Raw genomic sequence first — 25,611 nt, 5'->3', positions numbered from 1 at the left:
GAGAGGACGACGGATGCCAATGTTACAGCCACCACAGTGGAGCTGCCAGAAGCTTGTCCACCATCGCGCACCGTTTAAAAGACAGGCCATCCGGATACACATACCGCATACCACTGATTTCAGTCTCCGAGTGTCTCCAATAGCGGCACCGGGGCCTGGGTAAGTTCCTGCGACCCACGGCGGGTTACAGAGTTGAGAGTGTGGGTTGCCTGTAATTGGCTTCGCAGACGACATCATAAGAGACGGGTGGGGTTTTTTCTTGCTTTCTCGCGACGCAAAGGCACTGAGCCATATGATCATGACCGTACCACTCGTACGTAGGGAGGTTTAGTGAGACCGAGCCTCGAGAGACATGGGCTGAACGCCCGAATCAGCCGTCAACGGTCCCAAAAAAGTGAGGCATTATAGACGTGAGCCGCGAGCGTGAGTATGATCCGAGATCAGGCCCGTGTTGAGGTTCAAAGGTGGGATGGAAGAAAGATATGGGCCATACACCCTCCATCCACCTGGGTCTGGTCTGGCCTGGCCTGGTTTGTCCTGTTCCTCCTCCACAGTCCTCGTTTGTGCGGTCTGGAAACCGGGAAATGGAGAGAGATGTGGAGGCAAACTCGCCTTCGCTTCCCCAAGGACTCGAGGACACGTTCCCTACTTTCCCATTTTTTCCTTGTCCCCTCCCCCCATAGGTGCCCATTAACCACGTACGTACACGCACCCGTCAACCCGTTCCAATACACTAGTAGGGGTTGGTGTTTGGCCGTAGAAGAACCCAAGAGGAACAGTTCATGATCCACCCTCAATAGGTCCGCAAGTTGCAACCCCTCCATCATAGACACAAGTAAGTATGGATACTAGCAGCGGGCAGAGACTCATAACAAAGTAACAACAAAGGATACAGGCGGGCAGGCATGACGGGAAGAAGCATAGCAGACTGCGACAGACTTATTAGCCAAGTCACCCTACCAATTTGACACCTCAAAGAGATTGACTTTCAAACATGCAGATCGTCCGTAGTGTAATCAACGACAGACAGGCACAGGGAAGGGCCCGTAAGGTTCACAACCCAATCTCGAATCTATATCTGAGTACCTTATTATTAAAGAAAGTTAATTCTTTCTAAGTTATAAGTATAAGAATATAGTTTTAATAAAATAATATAGTACCTATTTAATACTTAAATTAAAATACTTTTTTAAGCTTATTATAAAAAAAAAATAATTATATTACTAACTACTTATTATCGAGGTCTATAAGTAATATTATAGTTTTAATTATAATAGCTTTACTTATAATAAATAAAAAGTCTAATTATAAGTTTTTTAAAAGCCTTTAATTAAGAGCTATAAGAGCCTCTAAGTTAAGTTAAAATACTTACTAAGATATTAATAACTAAACTAACCTTACGATAATAATTTTAATAAAATACTTAGTAAATAATACTAAAATCCTTATTAATATTAAGTACGATTTACGAAGTATAATAACGTAATTATAGAGTATTATTAATATATTTTATATTAAAAAGAGTATTATTAATATTAATAAAACGGATAAAACCGTATTAATATAACGCCTCGGCTTTTTTTTATAACTTAAGGATAATTATTTTAAATAGTATTAAAAATTTATTAAAAAGCTCTCTTGAGTATTTTAATATATTTATTACTATTTTTATAATAATAAAACTCTTAGTACTTATATATAAAAGTAAGTTATTTATTTTTAAATAATAATATTAGTTTATTAATAAGCTATTAAAATTATAATTTTAGTAATTTCTTAATAAAAAAGAGGGTAGAATAGAGGAAAGAATAAGTAAAAAAAGGGTTAAGGTTAAATAGTGCGGAATTCGAGGGTAGGGTAGCGTCTATATGTACTACGGTAATCCTCTAGTAATGCAAAACGATGGAGTTAAACAGTGCTCGAATCTATGTCGAGCGTACCCGTAGTCGTTGAAAGGTTGTCGCGAAACTCGGAAACACACACCTCACGGCTGCTGCTCCTCATTCTGATTGATGAAAATCTCCAGTCTAATTCGGCCTCGACGCACCGTTCGCGCGCCGCAGCACCCACCAGTGAACACCCACCCACCTTTTCACACACTACCGCAGTAGACGGTGACTGACCGCCAAGGCAATGGTAACCTATATGCACGTCTCTTGTTGACCGCCTCCCGTCGGGGATACAGTGCGTTGGTTCCGTCGAGATGCTGCACCTTCATCAGCTGCCGGCAAACCAGAACAGAGGGATCAGAAAGGCCCAAGGGCATCGACAGCAACCATACTACGTATGTGCCTCTCTCTCTCGTCCTCTGCAGGGTCCCTGGTCCTGCCGTCTAAGCAACGCTTCCGAATGGTCAATTGCTCATCAGTTTGTCGGACGCTGTTGGTGCTGGCTTTGCTGCCCGCTGCCGCTCCTTACCCTGTCCCGGACTCCCGGCAACGCAGATCCTATGCTGGCTCCTGAAGTTCACGATCCTCTTCGGGCTAACTCGTTGTTGCTCTGAACTCCTAGTCTTGGACAACTTCGGTCGTTGCCCAAAGAGGCGTTTGGCTGTATCCATATTGTACCGTCCTGGCAATGAGCGGCGCTTCTCTGACCCGTGAACTGCCAGTTCCCGGATGGCAGATGCTGGCGTGGCGTGCCAATCTCTCCGCCATTCGGAAGTGGGTTGGACCTTCGATGTGGCTTGCGCTAATAATTTTGATAATTCGACTCAAAACCCACTGTCAATCTGCATTCACACGTTGTTTTCGCCTCCATTTCCCAGTCGGGCAGCTGCCGTCCGTCATTTCGCTCAAACTCTCAGACTTGGGGGGCTTCAAGCCTTCACCTGTCATTGTTTTCGTTTGCGTCTGTGTACCTACCGTTGCCGCTGCCGCTGCCGCTCCCGCCACATTGTCATCCTTCCGTGGACCGTGGGGTTTGACCAACCAAGTTGGTATGGTTGGCCGGGGAAGGATTCGACTCATCTTGGCTATCTCTCGGACATTAGCCAGATGGTCGACCACGTTTCTCTGTGGTTTGATTCGCGTGCTACAGAGCCTCCATGGTGACATGAAGTACGGGGCGCCTAAGGTAGGGTAGTCTGGACCTGTTGCAGCCCGCCTTCTCTGAGATTGTCTAGATTGGAGAGCCCTAAGCCGAGTTGCGATGTCTTCGATAACGGAACCCTGCTCAGTGTAATCTCATAAAATGAGCGCAATCCCACCTCCGTGGGCACGCTGCAGCTCGTCAAGAAGCCGTCATGCAAAGCAGCAAAACAAACTTGCCTCAATTTGTTCAATTTGTTGTCCCGCACAGCAGCAATGACACCAGGGCTTGTTGTGAATCGTTTCGGCCTGGCGACAACTCGGCGGTTCTCCATGAGTCGGGTACGCGTCCAAGGCCGAGCCTGAGTCGCAGACAGATACCCAACCGTACCTTTGCTCCGTACGAATAAGTACAAAGAGCCGAAACGTGATATTCGTCGACGTTTTGGACCACGTTCATGCCGGCGCGCCTCAAGCTGCTTTTGCTTCTGCGCCAGTGAGACAAGCCGAAAAGGAACGCCAACAGTTTTGTGATCCAGTGTCCCGTCGCCTCTACCCGCACTTTATCCTAGCGGGATGGGGCGCTCCAATCGCCTGCTTGCAAAAGCCCATGTTCCATCTGCTCATTTTCATCAACTTCGTGCATCGCCAATCAAGATGCGAGCAGGGATATCGTTGTTTCCCGCGCTGGTGCGAGGTGGTCTGCATCTCGCCTTTCACTCAGCGATCGTCGTCTCAAGAGATTTGAAGTTGGTCTTTCTTATTTCTTCTCGCCTTGCCAATGCCCGTGCTGCCCCCACGGAGCCAGCGAGCTCGTTGTGCTTTGTGTGCTAAGGAAATAAGATGAGCCAGGGCAAAACGGTGCAAGGGACTGGGAGACAGGTGGCACTCGGGCCAGGTGCCACCGTATGAACATCTAGCAATCTGGGAAATCTCCCCGTGCTCTCTCTTCACTCCTGATCTGTTGTCGTCACCGCTGGGTCCGCGTTGGACTGTTGATGGAGCATCACGACTTAATTTCGATCCGTCGGTAGTTGTTACAAACAGACGTCGTTCTGGATCCCTTGCCAGCTTTGGTTGTTGGCGATTGACGTTTCCATCCCAATGTGGGATTGCCCCTGCCTCTCATTTGCGGAGCAGCAAAGGAGGCTGTGAAAGTCGATCACCAAATGTTGACCATCGGTCCGTCAGTTGGCAAGTGGTCCATTTGGCAGGCATCTCTGTGTGCGTGGATTAGAGCACGCGTGTCGTCCCCAGCACCACCTCCATACTCCGTACTCCGTACTCCAGTATCGAAAGACGGCCTCTCCCCCGAACAAGACATTTGCTGGAATGCCTGCCCGGCAGCCGGCACAGGGGTACGGGACCCATCTCATCAACATTCTGAAACAGACAAACTGGGCCTCTTGTAGATCAGCCTGGCCAGTTTCGGGGCACCGCATGAATGTCGAATTGATCAGCCGCCGATTCAGGGAAGCACTCCAAACACTGAGTTTCTAATAACAGCAGCCCCAGCTGGAGAATTGCAGCGGAGACTTTGGCTGACAGAATGCTTGGTATCGAGGCTGTGATCACTCACTCGTCGAGCGAGTACGAATGTGTAGCATCGAGCGGCCCGGAGGTAAATACTTTCGTCTGATGAACATTCGGATACCTGGTGCTGTATACACAGGTCACGGGTTAATGTAGGACAGCAAGCTGCAACCCTGCGACCAAAAAACACAAATAGCAACATCAAGGAGATGCAAGACAAGATGCATGTCCCATTAAATAGATCCAGACGGACGGACCCAATGAGAGATTGACAATCCCCAGCTATGTCAGCCTTTCCAAGATGAAAAGTCGCAGCCTTGTCGCAAACACAAACTCGAAGCTTTCTGAGTGTACCACGTATCGATGGTTTGGTTTTGCAGAAGCGGCGTGTTGAGTCGAGGCTTAGTTGTCGGCTCCGGTATCTGAATTGTCGTTCCACATGCCACTTGCTACATGCCACACGGCACTCGTCACCGTTGAGTTTGGACATAGTCGTACTGAGGAAGGATTTGGTACGGCGAGTGTGGCAGCCACGCAAGAGGCAGGATGAGTAAGGCTGAAGTGAGACCTGGCTAGACGCAGAAGTTGGAATGAACTCTTCGGGGCCGAGAGATGATGTCCGAAAGCATGAAGGACGCGAGGCGAGCAGGCTTCAGCCTCCCGAACACACAAAGGACCCGAGCAGCCGGTGTCCACGATCTGCCATCTGTCCGAGTAAACCCGAAAGGCGCCTCAAGGCGTGGCATGGCGAAGATGGCGTCCCATCTTTCAGAGTAGGGCGATGGGAGGTCCAGGGGGCAGCTTGGAGCCGCGACCCAGGGACCAGCACCCACGTCCCGGATTCCGCTTTCCGGAACAATTCATCACCAATTTGGCGCACTGATGAGCGACACGTCGACGGATTCGGTCCTTGGAGGCGACGAGAACAAGAGCCGTGAACAGGAGCGAGGGCTGTGCTTGTCAGTCGTAGGACAATCCAAAGTCTAGGTTGGGTAAGGTATCCGCAAGTGAAAAATCCTAGGGTCCCACCAGCTCGCGACTCGTGGGATGAAAGGGCAGTCAACTTGGATGCAGATGATAGGAAACGGGAATGGCTGAGTTGCATGTACAGAGTACAAGCGACAAACTTGGCCGGGTGTCTCGGGGACCTTGTTCGTGTCAAGCGCGATAGTCCAGGTGTCAAGGTCCCTCACAGGGTGAAGGACTCGGGAAGAGAAGACAACGTCTTGGGGGTCTGAGACTTGGAGATGTGAAAACGCAAGTGACATGGAAGGTGCGACTACAGGCGGCATCCCATCCGAAGCGGTCTTACCCGCGCAAACCTGGAAGGCAGCGTGGCACCTCGCGAGAAGGAAGCACCGACTGATACGGATAGTGACGGAAGGCAGGATGATGGGGTGTTGAACCGCGTCCGCACGTGTTCGAGAAGGGTATGTAACCAGTAAAGCAAGCGCGAGTCTGACATTAATTACAGCCGAGGAAGGTGCCCATAGTAGGAATGATGCCATCTTGTTAGAGCAACAAGTTAGTGCTCGCCGTAGAAGACGGACGGAAGCAGTATGGACTACTTTACTTTTGCTAAGGTATGGATGGTGCTAATGCATGAGCCTCCCTCCAAGGGAAGCAAGTTTCTTTTCTTCTTTTCTCCTGCGGCTTCTAGCTTATTTTTAAGACCAGTTTAAATTGCAGCGTTGAGAGATAGTGCGTCTAGATCTCAGATACACAGCTCATGTCACCAAATATAGTCATATAGTCATATAGGGCAGTATGTATACCTCACGGTTACCGGCTCTAAGAATGCGTGCCAGTTCCAGAGTTTAGAGGTGGCCTAGTTTACCACATGGCCAGAGACCATGGCCTTAAAGATAGACTTGACGATAACTATGCTACAGCCTACGGCCACAAGTGACAAACGCATTGAGATGTCATTTGGACCCTGGTGACAAGACCTGACCGAGACCTGCCTTAGCTGCGGCTGTAAGGTCAAGGCCCGATGTGTGAGACTGCAAGACTGAGGCGAGGCCGGGGTGGCTTGGCCCCCCTTCGGAGCAATCATCCAATTCTCTTAACCAACAGTAAGAGCCTCTTTTCGCCTAGCACAGCAGCGAATACCTAGCACCATGGGGGTTGAGTAGCACGTATGGATGATGTTAGTGATGATACGGAGCACTGGATCTGTAAACGGCCGGATTGGCTGCAAGGTACGGCTACATGTACATATCGGCCAAGGGGACAAGAGCTGCATGAGATGCAGTCCAATGTAATATCGAGTGCCTGCCACAATATACCGCTCTCGAGTCCCATTAGGACTAGGTTGTTGTAGTGCTTTTGAAGGTATCCATAGGAAGCGGATCACTTTCATGAGGGTTCATTGACAAGAGTCAAGTATCGCTTCTCAGGTCTGGTACCAAGACTCGATTGATCTTCATAGCTCTTGCTATGCTGAGCCATGGCAGAAACGACCTTCCTAACTCTATCTGCAGCGCCATCGCCGTCGTCCGACCTGCTCAAGAGTCAAGCCTCACCCACTGTAATACTTCAAGGTTCTGAGGTGAGAAAAAGAGAGGAGCCAGGTGCCGTGGTACCTTGCCTTAGTCACGTCGTTGGTGAGATGCCAAGGACCAGAACGTGGGTGAGCGGGCAGAGCTTGATTTGCGGCCCCTATCCAAGATTGGCAGCACTAATATTAGTCCCATCGGAGCCCCTGAGAGGGTGGCGTACCACGCAGTCGCACCCACGCTTGCCACGGCCGACGCTGGGAGTCTGGAGTCTCTGTCTGGACAAGTGGCCCCCTCCATCCTGCTCTCTCCCTCACAGTTGCAGAGTGGGACCTGGGTGTCGTCTCCCTGTACCAGGTACATGCGGGCTGCGCTCCGGCCAAGGTGCCAACACCTGCTGGCGGGTAGAAAGCTCCACTCTACCAAGTATCCGTGACTGTACATCGCCTGCCGGATCCTGGATTGGGCGGGCTTGATCGCGTCAACGTGAACCTCAATTTCCAGAACAAGAGCAGGAGCAAGGAGAGAGAGGGTACCTACGCAACTACACACGTACCTGCCACACAGTATGCGGTAAACACACCATAGAGAAGGGAAAGGAAAAGGCAAAGGAAAGAGAGAGAGGGGCGGGAAATACCTACGAATACACTACAGACGAAGAAATCGATTTTTTTTTTCTCTCACGCCCATCGCTGCTAATTGCCGGGGGGCATCCATATCTTTGCTGCACTACAACCTCGCCTACCCACCCCCCTTCCTCTTTTTTCCCTTCCTTCTTCCCCTTTCCCTTTCCATCACCCTGCACGCAGCAGCTGTCCTCTTTTTCCAGACCTCTATTAAACTGTTCCTGTAAGGTCGTGGTTGTCAAAAGCTTCCTGCTTTCGGCTTTTTCTTTCGATTCTCCCTCTTCCTTCACCACAAGTTACAGATTCAGAAAGCCGTGCTCAGCCCCATTCCAAGGTTTGAACCGGCTCAAGTACCACCACAGGTGTCCGTTAACGTCTAACTTTGGGACCCCCCATTGCATACTGTTAAAGCACCTGTCGCCTACCCCACGACACCTTTAACGAGTTGCTTGGCCGTCCCGTCCACTCGCTCGCTCTCGTTTTTGCGCGTCTCGTCTTTTTTTGCTCCCGAGCTGTATCAACTTGCTCCTACATCAACATCAATCGCCGCTACCGACGACCTCAATCAATCCTCCGCCTACCTCAACCACTCGTCCCCTACACCCTTTTCCCCATTCCGCACGCCAAACCGTCACAATGGGTGCCGACGAGAAGACGCGCGTTTCAGGCGAGGTTCCTCGTGGAGAGAACGGCTCTATCCTGCCTACCACGAACCAGGACGCCGAGAAGTCGTCTCCTCAATCCAAGGGTCCTCAGATCCATCCCGCTCTCTACGTCATGTAAGAAACTAGAACCTCGATTTTCCGCTGTTGCGAAAGTTGGCTGACCCAATCCTCTCGCAGTGTCTGGATCTCGCTGTCCTCATCCGTCATTCTGTTCAACAAATGGATTCTCGACACCCTCAACTTCCGTAAGCCGATCGAGACGACAGCTTGGAGCTCTAGGCAGGATGCTAATTAACCACAGGCTACCCGGTTATTCTGACGACCTACCACTTGACTTTCGCGACCATCATGACCCAGATCCTCGCTCGCTGGACTCACGTTCTCGACGGACGCAAGTCGGTCAAGATGACTGGCCGTGTCTACGTGCGTGCCATCGTGCCTATCGGTGTCTTCTTCAGCTTGAGCTTGATCTGCGGTAACTTGACCTACCTGTACCTCTCGGTTGCTTTCATCCAGATGCTCAAGGCTACGACCCCCGTCGCTGTCCTCCTCTCTGGATGGGCCCTTGGTGTCTCCACGCCCAACCTAAAGGTCTTCCTGAACGTCTCCGTTATCGTCGTTGGTGTCATCATTGCTTCCATTGGCGAGATCAAGTTCGTCTGGATTGGTGTCATCTTCCAGATTGGTGGTGTCATCTTCGAGGCCCTGCGTTTGACCATGGTCCAGCGCCTGCTCAGCTCTGCCGACTACAAGATGGACCCCCTGGTTTCCGTCTACTACTTCGCTCCTATCTGCGCTGTCATGAACTTGGCTGTTGCTCTCATTTGGGAGATTCCCAAGGTCACCATGGACCAGGTGTACAACGTTGGCCTGTTCACTTTCTTCTTGAACGGTCTCTGCGCCTTCCTGCTGAACGTCTCTGTCGTCTTTTTGGTAAGTTTTGATGCCTTCAAGATCCCCCAATCACCGTTACTAACACTATTTTCAGATCGGCAAGACCTCTTCCCTGGTCCTGACTCTCTGCGGTGTCCTCAAGGACGTCATGCTGGTTGCCGCCTCCATGGCCATTTGGGGCACCCAGGTCTCTGGTCTCCAGTTCTTCGGATACAGCATCGCCCTCGGTGGCATGGTCTACTACAAGCTCGGCTTTGAGCAGATCAAGGGCTACATGGGTGAGGGCGGTCGCCAGTGGGCCGAGTTCGGCCAGCGCAAGCCGATTCTTCGCAAGCTTACCATCATTGTGTTCTCCGCCTTCGTGCTCTTCACCATGCTTGGTGGCCTGGCACCGACGTACGCTCCCGAGTACGACCCCCACAACCTCATCAACGAGGTCAACAGCCACTTCGGCAGCAGCAGGGCATAGGTTATGGGATAGAAGGCGATAGCATCTTTTCTTTGGCCTGTCATTTTCCTATTTGTGGGCGTAGAGATGTGATGATACCAAACTCTCTCTACGCGACTATTACCCTGTTCTGAGTACATATTACGAACTTCCTTTCACCCATGTTCACTGTTGACCTTTTTTTCTTTTTCTTCCTTTTTTAATCCGGAAAACGGAACCGACTTTTGTTTGACTGGGGAGTTACACCCGTGTACAGCTATAGAGCAACGGCGCAGAGCGCAAAAGGGACCAGGTTGCATAGCTTGCATCATGAAGTTCTAATCTGATGTACTCTAGACGGAGGAGGATATAGACATGTACGTACGCAATGATACACAAAGCTTAAAGCAAAGGACGGCGGTATTCCGCAATGAAATGACCGGTGACATGAGGCGATGTGCGCGGGGTTCGAAACTTGGATGCCAATGGTGTAGAAACACAAATCGACTCGGCTCACTTGAGACCACTTACTAGGCATGCCAAACTTGAGTTCGCGAATGGAAAAGTAGCTTCGGCCAGTAAGAGTGTTTCTAGCTTATAGCTGTCACCCTCAGCAATTATGATGCATCAGGCCAGAAAACAACATCACACCACAAGAGCGCTCAATCTAAACGGCGATGGTCTCAACATCTAACGTGAGCCGTGGTTTCAGCAATTCGGTCTTGGCTTGTAATAGAGGGTTGTGTGGGTGGGTTACAATATTTTGTGCAACAAGTTATGTGGGTCGCACCGCAACTGAGCCGGTGGGCTGCCGAGCATTGATGGCATGAAATTGAAAGCACTCAGCATACCTAGGTAGGGACCATAGCAACTATCACGACTCGATTTGGCTGGAAAAGTTGGTTTGACTTGCTTATTTCATGTTCCATTGATCATGGCCATCCCACGGCCGAGGGCTGAATCATACCCATCAGTCATCATAGACCCTTGACCCCTTTTTACTCTCACTTCTTTTGTGTCTATCACTCTTCCGGTCACAGCAGCAGCGCGGCGGCATTTTTTCCAGTTTGTTGAGGTACCACAGGGCAAACGTCTTGGATTTCAATGGTTTCTCATTGGGAGCCCTTAAACCGAGGACCTCAGATGCCAATTGATGCTCTTTACAAGCCAGCCCAACTCCCCGACCTGTTGACGATTGCAGAAAACAGTTTGTCCTTTAAAATCCTGTGGTTGGTATTAGTACATGTACGAATTGCCAGTAGCCGACGCATAGCCTCTGCCTCGCGGGGAAGGGAGCCCCCGGAGGAAAGATGGCAAACGTTGGATGTGAGGAGAGAGAGTGACATACTCAGAGGCGTGAAGAACCATCTGTTCTTTCCGCTCGTGTAACGCTCCTCCAGAACCTTCTTCACCTGCTTCTTGGCATCCTCACGCTGGGTGACCTCCTTGAAGGTGTCGTTGCTGACGACGCCCTTGAGGCCCTCGAGCTCGAGAGTGTAGCGGGTGGGCATCAAGTGGTTGTAGTTGACAAGCTTGACGAAGGGCTTGATCTTGTTGCGCTTCTCCTGGCGGGTCTTGGACATGCGGCGGGTGATCTTGGAGGGGTAGCGCTCGATGCCGGCGACCAGGGCGTGGCCGAAGGGGTGAGCCTTGTTGCCAGAGTCGACAGGCTGGATGATGACGACCTGCAGAGAGGAACGTTAGCAATCGCTCGGGATTATTGGATGTGTACGTGTGGGCAAGTGCCCCAACACAATCCACCATTGTCCTCCGCAGTAAATTTCGTGGATGCCCTCAACCCAAAATATCGGACGCTCGAAGAGTGTAAAAAGTGTTTGGTCGGACCGGTGTTTCCTCCTGTTCTTTTCGCAATTCGGGATCGTTTCGTATAGTCGTCGCCATAATTTCCTTCCCATAGTTCCCTGGCCAAACACTTTCACACTCCTCGACATCGATGTTGGGTGACCTTCATCCGCGCCCCTCCTTCTCGCGAAGTCGGGGTTGAAAATAGTACTGCGACGGGGTAGGCTTTCTCGAGAATTTTCGTATATAATCGTACCTTCTTGCCGGCGTAACGGCCGTGGGTGATGATGGCGACTCTGCCGACCTTGAGGAACTTCATTTTGACCTGCGCTGTCGGTGGGTGCTGGGCGTACTGGGCGGTTGGTGAAAGTTGCTGCGACGTGAGATCCTGGATTTGATAACCTAGAGGAAATTTCAAAATTGATCCGTGGGAGGGAGGGACCTAAGCATGTGCCCGGTCACGTGGTTGAAATTTCACTGGGGAATAGGCGAATCACTGGTGGTGGGTGGTGCTGCAAGTGGGGGCCGTTGGCAGTGGAAGGACACTTCCACTGACCAGCGTCCGCGCTGGAGCTCTACTGGACGGGCCACTGGTACCCAGGTACCGTGCCCGTACGGCGCTCAGTCTGCTCCACTTCCCAAGCTGGCCACGGAGCTCATCGCGAACTTCCTCCGATCCATTTCAACAACAGCCTAGCTTTACCACGCCCCACGAACGACGCGACCTCCCGCGACGACGACGACGACGACGACGACGACGACGACGACAATACGCAAACACACACCATGGCTCCTCCACCTGCGTATATCATCTCCAAGGTCGCGGACCCCATCTTTGCCTTGGTGATTGGACTTGGTGCCGCTGCGACGAGAATCAATCGCGAGGAGAAGGAAAAGGGCAAGACTACACAAGAGACCATTGTGGCGGCGAAGAGGTACGGTGTCTATCAGCAGTACACTGGTACGACCTCTGACTAACCCAATCGGATACCTAGACGTCTAGGGCTTCTCAAGGCTTCCGCATAGGCACTCATAGTGACAGCCATTGGCAAGGGAGGAGATGCGACGCTTCAACCGCCTTTGCTTACATTACAACTTGTTGATACTATATACACCCTTACTCGCCGTAGGACGGCCCATACTCCTTCTTCATCGCCTCCCGGACCATCTGCCCGCACAGCTTCGCCGTGGGATTCGTGCTCACTGCCAGACCCTTAGCGATCTCGTTGCCGTACCTTCCGCCATAGGCAAAGTCCCGAGACGCCGCCTCCTCGAACACAAGCTTCGTCCAGCTGGCTTCTCGCCTCCCTTCCGCGACCTGTACGCTGTGCTCCTCTACGAGCTTGGCAGTCATGTGGTAGATGGCGGCGCGCTGCGTGTATGCTAGCGATAGGGTCTTGGCTGCCTGAGGCGACATGGCGCCGAACATTGTACGCGGCGTCAAGAGGGAGATAGACTTTTCACTATCTTCCAGGGCGATCTTTGAGTACCGGATCAACTCGGCGCTTTCGGGCGCCTGTACGAGCCGCTGCGGCGTTGGTGGTGCTCCCGCCAACAGCATCGTGTCTCCGTACAGCCGCCTCAGCGCTTGTACGCGGTTGTTCCTCGCGCTGGCATAGTTGGGGTACGCTTCGATGAAGTCGTCCAGCTTCGAGAGAAGTCCTTTGTACTCTTGCACTGGTTCAGATACAGTTCTCGGCCGCAATCCTGCCAATTGAAGTTCGAGCTGTTGCATGGACATGATGATCTCACGCTCCTTCTGTATCACTCGCTCGTAGACAGCGGCATCAGCGATGTGAGGATCCCGGGGCAGGGATGGGTCGAGGAGGACGTTCGCCGAAGGATCGGATTCGGGGTCCTTGATCTTGTCAAGTACGTTTACGTCTCGTCGAGTCAGGTCCACAGAAGCCATCTTGCAGTGTTGAATTGGAGATTGAATAACTTTGGGAAGAATACTGATGTTCTTTGTCGAAGGAACAGATTCGAGATAAATCGAACTTTTTTGCGATGCGTGATGATGGACCGACTACGCTTTTTTCCGATCTCCAAAGTGACAAACACCGCCAGGACTGGCTGGCAGCACGGCAACCTTTATCAGACGCAACACTTTCGAGCGGCTTCAGCGGGGGGCCAAGCAGCAGATGCTCACATTCCGCACTGCGACGGCTACGAAAGGGTTTCAGAGGCGATGAGATAAGGCACATGCCGTCATGGTGGGTACCCCACCCATCCCACAAGCAGGGAGCCCAGACGTTCCCCAGGATGAACGGAAACAGCGGCTTGGTCGCCTGTGCCCTCCTGTTCTTTGTATTCCAGGTTGAATCTGGGAGGGTGCTGCGCGGGATGGCGGGCATAGCCTGGAGCATCCGAAGCATGGGTGGGGAACCCGTCAAAGCCGCGCCGCACATGGGCCGGCCAGCGGCGGCTTATCGCGGCTCACCGCGGCCATCACACTCGGCCGGCGCCTTTCCGCTTGCGATTGGCATCTCACCTCAACGCTGTACCGCCGACTCTACGCTTTACCGCTGCCAACCTCTCCTTCTACTTCGGGACGCTACTGCCAGGTATCGAAGCCATTCTAGGATGGCGCCCGTCCCGTCACGAATTGCCTATGCGCAAGGACTGTGGACAGAGACAGGATCTAGAGACTACCCCCGCCCGGGAGGGCAGGTTGGCCAGTGACAAGCGTTAGATGCGGCGACGGGGAGCCACCAATCTGCGGGCGTGGAATGCAGGATTACTCAAGTCCTTGTCCTCCAAAGGCGGAAGTCCGTCGTTGAATAAGGTTCATATATGATAATACAGTGTCAGTGTCTTGGTACATATAAGGATAGACGGTACAACGTACATAACACGGACAATTCCCCCCCTTTTCCTCAACGAGCAACGTCTACAATCTCACTAGATTTAACCATCGACTCTGTCTGCCTCTTATCAGAGAATCACAACGCACTTACACACTCTCATACTCCTTGACCCTAGTCCTGTCACCCCCGAAAACTTCTGAGTGTCAATGTCCCCTTCTGCTATCACAGACTCCCCGCCACAGCAAGCCGCCTACCCGGCATCAACAGATCTCGGCGATGGACTCGCAGTACAGCATCCGCCGCCCAACTTCCAGGGCTACGATCACGTAACCTGGTGGGTTGGCAACGCCAAGCAGGCCGCTGCTTACTACACTACTCTCTTCGGCTTCAAAACCGTAGCATACAAGGGCCTCGAAACGGGCAGCAGGTATATCGCCTCGTACGCCGTCGCCAACAACGACGTCCGTTTCGTCTTCACCTCCCCGGTGCGATCACTGGCCCACCTCCCCGAGGATGAGCCCATCTCAGACGCGGAGCGAGAGCTCCTGCGCGAGATTCACGCTCACCTCGAGAAGCACGGCGACGCCGTAAAGGATGTCGCCTTCGAGGTCGACAATGTCGAGGGCGTATACAACAAGGCCGTCTCAGAGGGCGCCGATGCCGTTCAGCCCCCGACCGTCCTCAAGGACAAGGAACACGGCAACGTCCTGACCGCCGTCATCCGCACCTACGGCGACACGACGCACACGCTCATCTCCCGCAACGGATATTCGGGTCCCTTCCTCCCGGGCTTCCGCGCCGCGAAGCCCACCACGGCCACCGTCACCCTCCCCAACGTGCCCCTGGCCCGGATCGACCACTGCGTCGGCAACCAGTCCTGGAACGAAATGGTGTCGGCCTGCGCCTTTTACGAGCAGTGCCTGTCCTTCCACCGCTTCTGGTCCGTCGACGACTCGCAAATCTGCACAGAGTTCTCGGCCCTCAACTCCATCGTCATGGCCTCGGCCAACAATATGGTCAAGATGCCCATCAACGAACCCGCGCCCGGCAAGAAGAAGTCTCAGATCGAGGAGTACGTCGTCTTCAACTCGGGCGCCGGCGTCCAGCACATTGCCCTGCTGACCCAGGACATCATCACCACCGTGTCGGCCATGCGCGCCCGCGGCGTTGAGTTCATCAACGTCCCCTCGACCTACTATGACACCATGCGCCACCGCCTCAAGACGGAGAAGCGCAACTGGGAGCTCAAGGAGGACCTCGCCACCATTGAGGCGCTCAACATTCTCATCGACTACGACGAGCAGGGATACTTGCTTCAGCTCTTCACTAAGCCGCTCATGGACCGCCCCACCGTCTTTGTTGAGATTATCCAGCGCAACCACTTTGAGGGTTTCGGTGCCGGTAACTTCAAGAGCTTGTTCGAGGCTATTGAGCGCGAGCAGGCCGAGCGTGGAAACTTGTAAAGCAGAAACAGGTAGTTAAACCAAGTTAAACCTCATGTCAGTATCACACAATTGTTCGTATCCGCACTCGTGATGGTGTCGAACGTGAGGCCATGATGCTCATCTCTCAGCCAGCCAACTTCTTGTTGAGGGGGTTCTGCAGGGTACGATAGGTATATTTAAAAACATGGTCCTTACCTGGACCTCTTGCGCCGATGAACTCTTTTCTCCAATTCCTGTGCTCCGTTGATGCTGCCATCCGTTTGTCCAAATGCAAACTGCCGAGTGTTGGCCAACTCTAGCCAGAGCGCTACTTCCTCTCTCTCTCTCTTCCATGGGAGCTCCACGCTTCCTCCAAGATCCACCATCCTATATTCCGTTTCCCATATATCTGTTAGTGTCATGAGTCCACCACCATAGCCGTTCCATTGGTTTGATGCTCATGCGTCCCATTCGTCTCGTTAATTACCTCCATCGCCGCCCCACGAGTGTCACTTTGGCATCCAGGGCAGTTGTGAATGACCTCATGCGCGTAGACGTCGCAGTCGATGCAAAAGTGATTATCACACACCGTGCAGGCGTACCGTCCGCTTTCACTAACCCCCTTCAGCTCTGCCGCTTTCACCGGGGTTGGGGCAACGGGCCCTGTCGTCGTAGCCACGCCATCTTGGTCCTTGCCCTTGTCCTTCTTCTTGGAGGCCTTGGGCGGTTCCGGAAAGTTGGTGAGGCACGAATAGCATGCTCTCGACTTGGCGGCCGCGGCCCAGGGGACCTCGATCCAGTTCCGTAACGGAAAGAGATGGTGGTATGAGCGCGCGAGATGGGTGGAGAGGATGAGCGTCAAACTACAGGCGGGACACTCGATGGGCAGACGACACACGCGGGTAGCGCATCGCGTGCAGAGATAGCCTTCGCGGGCGGGTTTGTTATGGCAGGCGCATACGGCTGTCGTCTCGCCCTGCGCGAGAGTGCGCGAGGGGAAGCCCATCATGAGCAGAGAAGCGGTGCTCTGGGCGGCCGTCCGGGTAACGGGGGGGGTCGTGGCGGCGAGGAGGAGATCGCGGAAGTGGGCATCGTTCATGCAGACGCTGTACTGCGTGTCGTCGCCGGCGTTGGTGCGGGTGCATAGTTCTCCGCAGATGGCGACCTGCGCCGCGAGGCCGACGATGGTAACGCGGATTTTATCGGATATGAGGGAGTCTATTGTGGTATGGATGTCGCCCGGGTCGGAGGAGAGGAGGGCGCCAAATACTATTAGGACTTCTCGTGTGCCGTGGGAAGGTGCGTGGCTGTCGGGTCAGAGTCAGTGTCTGTCTGTAAAGCTTAGGGAATGGCGTTATCACGTACAAAAGGGCACCGCGACACATCTCAAGCGCATTCTGCAAACTTGGGTTGCCTGACGGATCTTGGCCCTCGAATTCTTTCAGCTTCTCCAGGTGGTCTGTCGGATTGCCGCTCATCTCGCTGATTCGTAGAGCCACGCCATCCCGCATGCCGACGATGCCCAGCTGCGAGATTGGGTTCTGTTCGAAGTACTCCTTCACGAAGTCGGCCGCGTACGCCCAGGCTACACGATAGCGGTTCGGGAGCATGTCCTTCTCGGTCATGGCGAATGACATGTCTAGCACCAGCACCAGATGTCTGATAATGCCGCGCTGCAGTGGCGTTGTGTCTCTCAGCAGCCTCCTCCTCTTCTCGGCCTCCAAGCTTGCCCCGACCGCGAGACTGCCGTCAGCGCCCTCTGTGACTTGCTCCCAACTTCGCTTGACCTCCTCCCATCGCGCCTTGGAATTGCCGCCTTTGCCCTTCTTTCCACCTTTTCTCGCATCGCCGCCTCTACCGTTGGTCACCTGCAAGTCATCATCAGACATGTCATGGTACTCGCCATCGGAGTCGGCCATGATGGATGACGTCGATCGGAGGCCCCGATCTTCGTATTGCTTCGTACGTCGGGTTTCGGTCGCTCGATTTCGTAAGTTTAGCGGTCGCAAATACCCAGCGGGACGTCTAGCAGGTCGCGGATTATTTGCGTAAGAAATCAATGGGTGATCGGACAGGTGAGTTGGAAGAAGTGAAAGTGGGCGCCACAAGGCTATGAGGAAAAGATCGCAGCCTCGCACTTTAGGCCTGGAAGCTCCTTGACCACAGCCAATCAGAAGGCGTGTAATGCACACCCTTGTTGGTGGTGCTTCACATGCAACTTACTATTGCCCTTACAGCCTGTTTTAATTACTGAGTGCTTGGCAGATTTCATTGAGCTTGGTGCAGGCGCATGCGAGTACTTTCCCTTAAATAATTCCATGAGCCTTCAAGTCCCCGCAGAGACGGGTTTGATTCAGCCCAAGCCATCACCCCTGTGAGATGTAGTGAAGGGAATCTCGCAACGGCTACTCCCGGGTCACTTGACATTGTAATGTGCTTTTCATTATGAACTTGAGTTCTCGAAGTTGACTTGATAGTGGCAAGCACTCTCAGTCATATCCTTCTGCTGCTGCGTTGATCAGTACGCTCATTTGCTGCACCGCATTCGGGATGGGAAGATCGCTTACCATGTTGCATATATATAATCGTAGTGAGATATCCACGATGCCGCATCCTCCAGTATCGAAATAGGTACATTGGCGGAGCTATGGTGGGGTATGACAGGGGACACCCGAACCCCGGAGCTCCCGGGGGTTCGGCTTCGCGGTTCTATCCGGATCGGCGCCGGTCCAATGAGAGTGGGGAACTTAGCCGTCCGGTCTTCCGAGGCGACCCAGCCTTGGATGATTGAAGGAAAAAGCATGCGAGCAGCCCGTGAAACTGTTCTCTGCCCTATTCAGTGATTGTTTTGCACCTTGGCGAGACGCTGTCACGTCAGAGTATTTCCTCATTCCAGCTTAGCGCATTTCTCAATTTCCAATATCACTGAGCCGGCTGGGAAAACCACGTCAGGTCCTCGTTGATGGTTTCCGGGCTTACCCTTTCATCCATGTAATTTAAAGCCATTCAAGGTCGCGTTTGGTCACCGAGTAACTGAAATCCTTCAGGCCGAATGCTGCTTCCCCGAGCGAACGAGTCTGTCTTTCCTCTACTGGTAATGTAACCTTCTCGTCCGTCACGCTAGTCGCTCCTTTCGTACGATTCGCGAAGTCCCGCGTACAGCTTCCTGGAAGAAGTACAAGGTTAGGTAGGCTTCACGAGAATTTGCTTCAGATGGTGAGTGCCGCCGTGGGTTTCGACAGTGGTGAATATATAACTAGCCAAGACGCCATGTTGAGACTGCAGCTTGCCTGCCTTCCAAAGACGAGACGGTATACTAATACGCATGACTGTGTATATATCATCGAGAGTGTTTGGCTGACACAACACCATCCAGCAAAATCCACGCCGCAAGACCCTCAGGACTCCTTCGAGACTGAGGCGTACGGGCCCCAGACCCCAGCACCAGATCGTATTCTCCTCTGATATAGGTACCCAATTCTTTCTATCGGTGCGGCGAGAAGTGAAATCCGGTCCAGGGCGGTCAAGTGACACGTGAGAGTTGGCGAAGACTGTGATTAGTATGGCTTATGGAGAAACATATCCGAGTGACCCCTCTTTGCCGTTATCCTGGGCACATCACTCGTTCGAAGCTACTTATTCTCTATACACACTTCGAACATCACTTTCATGTATCTTTTGAGGAAGTCAACATGTTCGAGTGTTGGTCTTAGCACTTTCCTGTGCATCACTTGACCTGTGTTGCAGAGTACGTCATCTATGGAAAGGAATTATATCTCTCAATGACACTAGATTGCTGGTATGAGAGTACTATGTTGATGAACACCACTTTCCTGTGCATCACTTGACCTGTGTTGCAGAGTACGTCATCTATGGAAAGGAATTATATCTCTCAATGACACTAGATTGCTGGTATGAGAGTACTATGTTGATGAACACCACTCTGGCAGGAGCCCTCTTTGAGGCTGTTTGGTTGGTCCCGCATAGGTAGCAAGGTGTATCTCGAGGGAAAACAGACAAGAGGTTCATGCCTTTGTGAAGTTCGCCATGACAAATCTCGTATTCGAACAGCCATGGACCCTATAACCTGGCAAAGATTTTATCCCTCTTGAACCGGGTTTTCCCTCAACCCCTTCTTCACCAGAGCCAACCGAGAGGAGGCTTTTGGTTGCATGTTCGCTGTTGACTCCTCCTGAGTAGGTGTACTCACGTTTCCATGATTCGATCTTCCGTGTGTTTCAAAGAGGTCGAGGTTTGCTGATTTATCATAAGCTTTCTATCGGAATCTCTCTGATGCTGCGATGACATGGCCAGGATAAATCAATATTTACTAGAGGTTCGATACTTACTAGAGGTTGCCGTCCTATTATACAGTTGCAGTCATCTGGAGCGGAGATCACAAAGTCGAGACTCTGACTGATAGTTATCGCAACATCTCGTAAACACAATTCATCTCCTTCCATCCTAAGAGGTCGTTATTTTTATGCGCACAGCAATCCGGGAGTGTGGAACATGATCCAGGTATCATGTCAATAAAGCAAAGCAGCTTGAAAATATCCGATTACCTGAGATGATATTGGATTGGTTTCGCGTGTGGTGTTCCGTGCGATTATATGTTCCCGTGCTGCTCAAGTAGTAGTAGTGGAGTAGAGATGTACTACGAAATGTGGATTCCTGTTGAATAGCACAGAGCAGCTAAAGATAAACGGGCTTGTCATTCAACAAAAAGGACGATTATAATAGAGCTTATGCTAACCATTCGGATGGAATCTGTAACGTGTGTTCATTTCATTATTGACTAGATCATCTCGAATTCAGGGCGGGGAAAACAAATGAGGCTGAGAATGCGAGGAATTGACATCGCCAAAACACCACACCATAAATAAACCACAAAGACTGAGATCTTGAAGTTGAGGACTTCTACACCAGTAAAATAGTTGGTCTCATTGAAAAGGCTCTTTGAATCCATTGTGGGGGATGGATGGTAGAGCCGCAACACCAGCATCACATGATTTTGCAGTCACGATATTAGCAACTCTGCATCGCCAAACGACCACATACGACCATACCCATTGGAAAACTCGGGATCCCGTCCGCTCTCCCATAGATAAGCCAATGAGGGCCGGATTAGTAGTTGGGTCGGTGACGACCAGCGAATACCTGGTGTTGTATGTTTTATTTTGCATTTTTGCCAGTCTGATATCGGGCCCAGTGGGGCGTTCCTCGCCGGTTCAGTGGAAATGTTGTTTGGGTGGATGGCTGGAACGCCGCGGCGCAGTGAATACCGAGCACGATGTAAAAATTTCTATGGGCTTATTTCTGCCATCGAATACAGGAGGCAGCTCTAGTCCAAGGAGTATTGCTGTAGATATTCCGCAACAGCTAGGCCGTCTGCCCTGGTTCTCAGGAAACCGGTTCTCAACTGGCACTAGAGGAGGATCATACGTATTCTCATGGACAGGATCTGTCAGTTTTCAATCCTGGCGCTACGGCTAAGCATTACCCGTCAAGACTCGAGAAGGAACCCCCCCCTTTATCCGTACAAGGACTCGAGAAGTGGGTAGATGAGGCAAGACTATCTTGCAGTGGGCCTGTGTGTAAGGGTGGTCCGGAGCCTCCTCCTGACGTTGGCTCTTAGTATGTACGAAGGAATTCATGTCAACTACGGTCATATTTGCCATGGATCATCACTGGGTCAGGACGAGGCGGAAGGCAGAGTAGTCGGTCCTACGACATTGGCAGAGCCCGGGTCAATCTCAAAAACAACAAGCCTCTCGCGAGGAGTCCATCAAAGCACCTCCTGCTCGGCCGAGTCTACCAGTGACACGAACAAAGTCCAGGAGACGCGACCAGACAGCTGGGATTCGAGACCAGAAACTTAATCGAACATGATCGGGGGCAACTAGCCAGCCTCTCAGGCTAAGGGATTGGAACTGTCTCCGGCGAAATGCAAAGTGGAAACCAATTGGTACTTTCATCGAGATCGACGATAAACGTCCATGTACTCCGTACTCCGTACTCTTTAGGTCTTGAAAAAGCAGAGAAATGACTTTCATCTGCCGTCTCAGCTTTCGTCTGTCGACGCTAACGTCCGGGGGCGGCTGGGACTTGTCCACAAAGCGTTAGCCAGCAAGAACTGCAAAACTCCTTTCCCGGGCCCCCATCCATCAACTCGGGACACGTTTGAGGCTTTTCGGGGCAACAGAAGGAAATTTCAGCGCATTCTGATTGATTGGTTGGTCAATGTGCCATCCGCCATCGCCGCCACGCTTAAAGGAGGGCGAAATGTCGAGGAGCTATGGACTTAGGCATGCGCCACGCGGTGTGCTCCATCTCATAAGCCCGCTAACACCAGTCGGACGCCTGGGAACCACTGCCTGTGGATTTGAACCTCAGTTTTCGAGGACAAGGGATCCACCAAGGCGTTAGTACGGTAGACAGATTTCCAAAGTGAAGCTCGCGATGTGCTGAGGTCTAGAGTGTTCGTGGCTGAGACGTAAAATCCAGCCACAATGGGTGGCTGGAATTTGTGGCTTGTGTGAAAACGGGGATCAGCTTTCAAACATTTCCTGGTGCCGATGCTGCCGTCTTGTCGGTTCCGGGCCTCGAATCTTGACATGGCAAAATCTTGGCATGCGGACAGGAACAAGAAAATCTCAGTGAAGATCAAGGCAAACGCTGCGGGTTTCGCAACGAGATACCGGCCTCCCCGCTGCTTCCGCCGTTCAGCGGTCTCGGGAACGCGTTGCAAGACAAGTTGAACTCGTTTTCCCCTTCCCGAATTTCAGATCTCGTACGCCACTTGGTGGCTTCCGTCTCAGTTCATCCCAAGTTCAGGCTGGAATGACGGGCGTGCTCCCCACGTCCGTCTGAACGATTGGTCGCAGATATTTGGGCTGGCGTTCACTGTAGTATACGGACGGTCTATGATGACTAAAGCCGGAGAAAGATGCCCGCGTGGCACGCTGAAGGCGGGAGACGGGCGACGGGAGACGGGAGCTGCGTGTAGCGGGGTATAGATGATGTGTGTGTAATGTGCATGCGTGCCTGCCGCAACCTACCTTTTAGATATAGCACGAGCGCCGTCGTGGCTGGCAAATATCGGACTCCTGCATGCCAACTAATGCGGATAGGTAAGAAAACTGCGTTGTCGCGCCGTGTCCTTGATGATTGGCTTGGTCGTATGCTGAGAAGTCCCACCTGGGCCCAATAGCGGCGGAAACGCGCATGGCTGGGTTGGACGGAAGGGGAAGGCTTCTAGAGCGCTGTTAATCTCGTGATAGTCTCACGAAGTACCTACCACAATGGTCACGACTGACAGATCTTGCCGTCTCAATTAGTGTCTAGCTGGGAGGAGGTGACCTTGGTACGGAGTACAGTAGTGTTGGAACAGGCGAGATGGGGCCTGGGGCTCGATGGTCTGCTTTCAAGGCGCTCAAGCGCTGGGCAGAAAAAGCTGTCAGGTCCGCGGTGATGGTTATGTTGGGACGATGGTCTCCCGGAAATCGGTTTGTGTAACCAATGTGATTGGGGAGTGAGGCCAAGCTCGCATTTGATTTTGACTGCATCGGTTGTGTAGTTGGCCAATCACGAGCCAAGATGATAAGTAGCCCAGGTGTCAAAGGGAATTCGTATACTACGTAGGGTACTGCGAAAAGGAGGCTCGAATGATGGAGAAATGCAGCAATCCGCCGCAATGCGATGTCCTGTGGTGCCTGTACTGCGGTACCTTAGGTTGTTGGTACAGTGGTACATTTGCGCCTCTGCGACTGGGAGGGGGTTCCCATTCCCCGGCCTTCCAGGGCCAGGATTCCCATTGCAGTTAGGGCGATATCGAGAAAGCTACGATGTATGTTGACGTCATTTTATCCTCATTTAGCGTGAGAGAGACAAGCTTCAGGGGTCTGAAAGGTCATGCGTTGTCGAAAAGGACCAGTCTGCCCTGTGGCCTGTGGAGAGGAGCGTCTGCGCAAGCCGTGAGCTAGGCTCAATAAGAGTTGACTCTCCTTTCAAACCATATTCTGGTCTTCGCTGGGGTTTGTGGGTTGCTGACAGCGCGATGTGATTGAAATTGGCTCTGCCGTACGGAGTACCTCATCCAAGTACCTGAAGCTCTCCCTTGTATCCGGAGCAGCGTCCGTTAGCTCGATGAGTTTGTCTTGATGCTGTAGGATGTTGTCTTGTTCTCTGTATACATGTAGGCACAAATAAGGGGTCCAACCTGGATTCAGGGTCGAGAAAAAGGCGTTGGCTGTGTCTGTAGTGTAGCAAGTAACTTCGCCCATCACCCATCGTTGTCTCTCCTATGAAGTGACGAGTTGGTAAGGTAGAGTATGCGTTTCTGAGTAAGGCAAGAAGTGTCGATGTTGCACCATGCCGTCAGCGTAGAGCCTCTTGCCTTTGCTATCGATTTCATGGAGAGAAGGAAGTAGGGCGGGTCGCGTGACTAGCTGTGCTATCCACGAGTGTTGGGAATAGCGAGCACACCTTCCGTTCGTGTCAATGACCAAGTGAGTGGTTGCTTGCTATTGAAACTTGCAAGAGGAAACTAAAAGGGGGAAAGGGGAAGGAAGGGAGCATTTGGCGCAAATGCCAGACAGACAAACACTGAATGGAAACAAGCCCGCCTGAGCTGTGGCCCAGCCGCCAATCAAACGTGGACGGAAACCCTGCCGCGGCAGCATCGCCGTCCCCCTTTCGAGGAGTCCAGTGGCCAGCCACGTCCGAAGTTATCGCGTCTTGTTTAGCAGTGGAGGTTAGTGAATAACCGGCGCCCTGGCGGCGTGACACCCGCTCCGGCTGCAGAGCCAGAATGGGATGGCCACATTCTTTTCTGGAACAGGTGCCATCTAGCTAGCCCACTAATGATCACGTCCCCGTCGTAACTAAGCCTATGGCGTTCACCGATATGGCTTGACAAGCTTGTTATGCCCCGTATACCGCGCATTAGTGAGGTCTGAGATGCCAGAAGTGAGTTAATCAGTCATTCCATTTGGCTGGTCGCCGTTCCACGATTGGGGTAAATGGGAACTGGGCAAGAAACGGCCTGTTTTCGCTCATCAGCTCGTCAATATGAGCAAATAGAGTAAAAGTGAATCCCGGCGTAATACCAAATTGCTGGGTACAGGTCGAAGGGGCGGGAAAATTCTGCAAAACAAGGCTGCAGACATCACCGCGTCGTCGTTCCAACTCACCGTTTCCCAGGGCATATCCCAATTTCTTGCCCTGGTGTGGTGGAGTTCATCAGATCGCAGTCGTCAACTGAGTGTAGCCTTAAATCGCGACAACCAAATAGCGTCGCCCAATCATTAAAAAACCAGGTCCATTACAGTGCGGGGAGCCGGGGCGGGACTCTGTCAGTTGACCACCTTCAAATCAAAAGATGGCCCAGCATACCTTGCCATGCTAGCTTGTCGTGAATTGTAGCTTTGCAGTGGGAACGAGTGCTGGAGTCCGACGCGGACGAGCGTGTGACAATTCAATTCTGACCACCTCAGTCGAACAATAGCGGCGGTCACCAGAGCGCAGACCAGACAAGTGATAGACATGCGCGGTCCGAGGTATTGTACGCGTACCTGATGGAGTCAACGGATGCTTCGTAATTGTGACATATCCGTGACTCGATCAGAGTCTCAACTTGCTGCACGATAGTATACTGTGCCTGGCAAATCAACTTTCCTTCCACGTCTTTTGTTGGAACATGATCGCCCTGGATGCCTTCTTAGTCGAGAATTTGCTGCAACGACGTTGTATTTGTGTACGACCTTGCATCGTGCCGTTTTGAATTTTTTGTGGGCAAACCAGGTTAGAGTTGACGGCAGTGCGGCGCATTGGGATCTGCCCTGGCTGCCGTTGTTGGTTTGTTTGCGGCCTGTTCCGGAGTTCGGGGGAGGGCAGGGGGTTTT

General features: G+C 52.2%; 10 protein-coding genes across 10 annotated transcripts; 5 read left to right on the top strand and 5 right to left on the bottom strand.

The window, feature by feature from the left end:
• Window positions 1–3,070: 3,070 nt before the first annotated feature.
• CABS01_09668 (uncharacterized protein) lies at window positions 3,071–3,364 on the bottom strand (the record flags this gene model as incomplete). The annotated part of the gene is made up of 1 exon (XM_060543025.1): window positions 3,071–3,364. The coding sequence occupies one exon, from the start codon at window positions 3,362–3,364 to the stop codon at window positions 3,071–3,073; it is 294 nt and encodes a 97-aa protein (XP_060400241.1).
• Window positions 3,365–5,330: 1,966 nt separating this feature from the next.
• Window positions 5,331–5,830, bottom strand: CABS01_09667 (uncharacterized protein; the record flags this gene model as incomplete). Its single annotated transcript, XM_060543024.1, has 2 exons — window positions 5,331–5,513; window positions 5,690–5,830. The coding sequence occupies 2 exons, from the start codon at window positions 5,828–5,830 to the stop codon at window positions 5,331–5,333; spliced, it is 324 nt and encodes a 107-aa protein (XP_060400240.1).
• Window positions 5,831–8,322: 2,492 nt separating this feature from the next.
• CABS01_09666 (triose-phosphate transporter) lies at window positions 8,323–9,714 on the top strand (the record flags this gene model as incomplete). The annotated part of the gene is made up of 4 exons (XM_060543023.1): window positions 8,323–8,465; window positions 8,529–8,596; window positions 8,653–9,284; window positions 9,340–9,714. 4 exons carry the CDS (start codon window positions 8,323–8,325, stop codon window positions 9,712–9,714), a joined length of 1,218 nt encoding a protein of 405 aa, XP_060400239.1.
• A 1,118-nt stretch (window positions 9,715–10,832) lies between these two features.
• Window positions 10,833–12,521, bottom strand: CABS01_09664 (ribosomal protein L27; the record flags this gene model as incomplete). The annotated part of the gene is made up of 4 exons (XM_060543021.1): window positions 10,833–11,357; window positions 11,732–11,917; window positions 12,193–12,419; window positions 12,473–12,521. 4 exons carry the CDS (start codon window positions 12,519–12,521, stop codon window positions 10,833–10,835), a joined length of 987 nt encoding a protein of 328 aa, XP_060400237.1.
• On the top strand, window positions 12,262–12,501 carry CABS01_09665 (uncharacterized protein; the record flags this gene model as incomplete). The annotated part of the gene is made up of 2 exons (XM_060543022.1): window positions 12,262–12,410; window positions 12,471–12,501. The coding sequence occupies 2 exons, from the start codon at window positions 12,262–12,264 to the stop codon at window positions 12,499–12,501; spliced, it is 180 nt and encodes a 59-aa protein (XP_060400238.1).
• Window positions 12,522–12,592: 71 nt separating the features above from the next.
• Window positions 12,593–13,387, bottom strand: CABS01_09663 (uncharacterized protein; the record flags this gene model as incomplete). Its single annotated transcript, XM_060543020.1, has 1 exon — window positions 12,593–13,387. One exon carries the CDS (start codon window positions 13,385–13,387, stop codon window positions 12,593–12,595), a length of 795 nt encoding a protein of 264 aa, XP_060400236.1.
• A 350-nt stretch (window positions 13,388–13,737) lies between these two features.
• On the top strand, window positions 13,738–14,157 carry CABS01_09662 (uncharacterized protein; the record flags this gene model as incomplete). The annotated part of the gene is made up of 1 exon (XM_060543019.1): window positions 13,738–14,157. One exon carries the CDS (start codon window positions 13,738–13,740, stop codon window positions 14,155–14,157), a length of 420 nt encoding a protein of 139 aa, XP_060400235.1.
• A 331-nt stretch (window positions 14,158–14,488) lies between these two features.
• On the top strand, window positions 14,489–15,745 carry CABS01_09661 (4-hydroxyphenylpyruvate dioxygenase; the record flags this gene model as incomplete). Its single annotated transcript, XM_060543018.1, has 1 exon — window positions 14,489–15,745. The coding sequence occupies one exon, from the start codon at window positions 14,489–14,491 to the stop codon at window positions 15,743–15,745; it is 1,257 nt and encodes a 418-aa protein (XP_060400234.1).
• A 379-nt stretch (window positions 15,746–16,124) lies between these two features.
• On the bottom strand, window positions 16,125–17,625 carry CABS01_09660 (uncharacterized protein; the record flags this gene model as incomplete). The annotated part of the gene is made up of 2 exons (XM_060543017.1): window positions 16,125–17,013; window positions 17,072–17,625. 2 exons carry the CDS (start codon window positions 17,623–17,625, stop codon window positions 16,125–16,127), a joined length of 1,443 nt encoding a protein of 480 aa, XP_060400233.1.
• A 3,196-nt stretch (window positions 17,626–20,821) lies between these two features.
• Window positions 20,822–21,202, top strand: CABS01_09659 (uncharacterized protein; the record flags this gene model as incomplete). Its single annotated transcript, XM_060543016.1, has 1 exon — window positions 20,822–21,202. The coding sequence occupies one exon, from the start codon at window positions 20,822–20,824 to the stop codon at window positions 21,200–21,202; it is 381 nt and encodes a 126-aa protein (XP_060400232.1).
• Between the last annotated feature and the right edge of the window lie 4,409 nt (window positions 21,203–25,611).

This window comes from Colletotrichum abscissum (assembly GCF_030869225.1).
Source record: "Colletotrichum abscissum strain IMI 504890 chromosome Unknown Scaffold_23.1, whole genome shotgun sequence".
In the NCBI taxonomy this organism is placed as follows: domain Eukaryota; kingdom Fungi; phylum Ascomycota; class Sordariomycetes; order Glomerellales; family Glomerellaceae; genus Colletotrichum; species Colletotrichum abscissum.
Note: the sequence above shows the minus strand (reverse complement) of the source record. Positions and strands in the feature narration are given on the sequence as shown.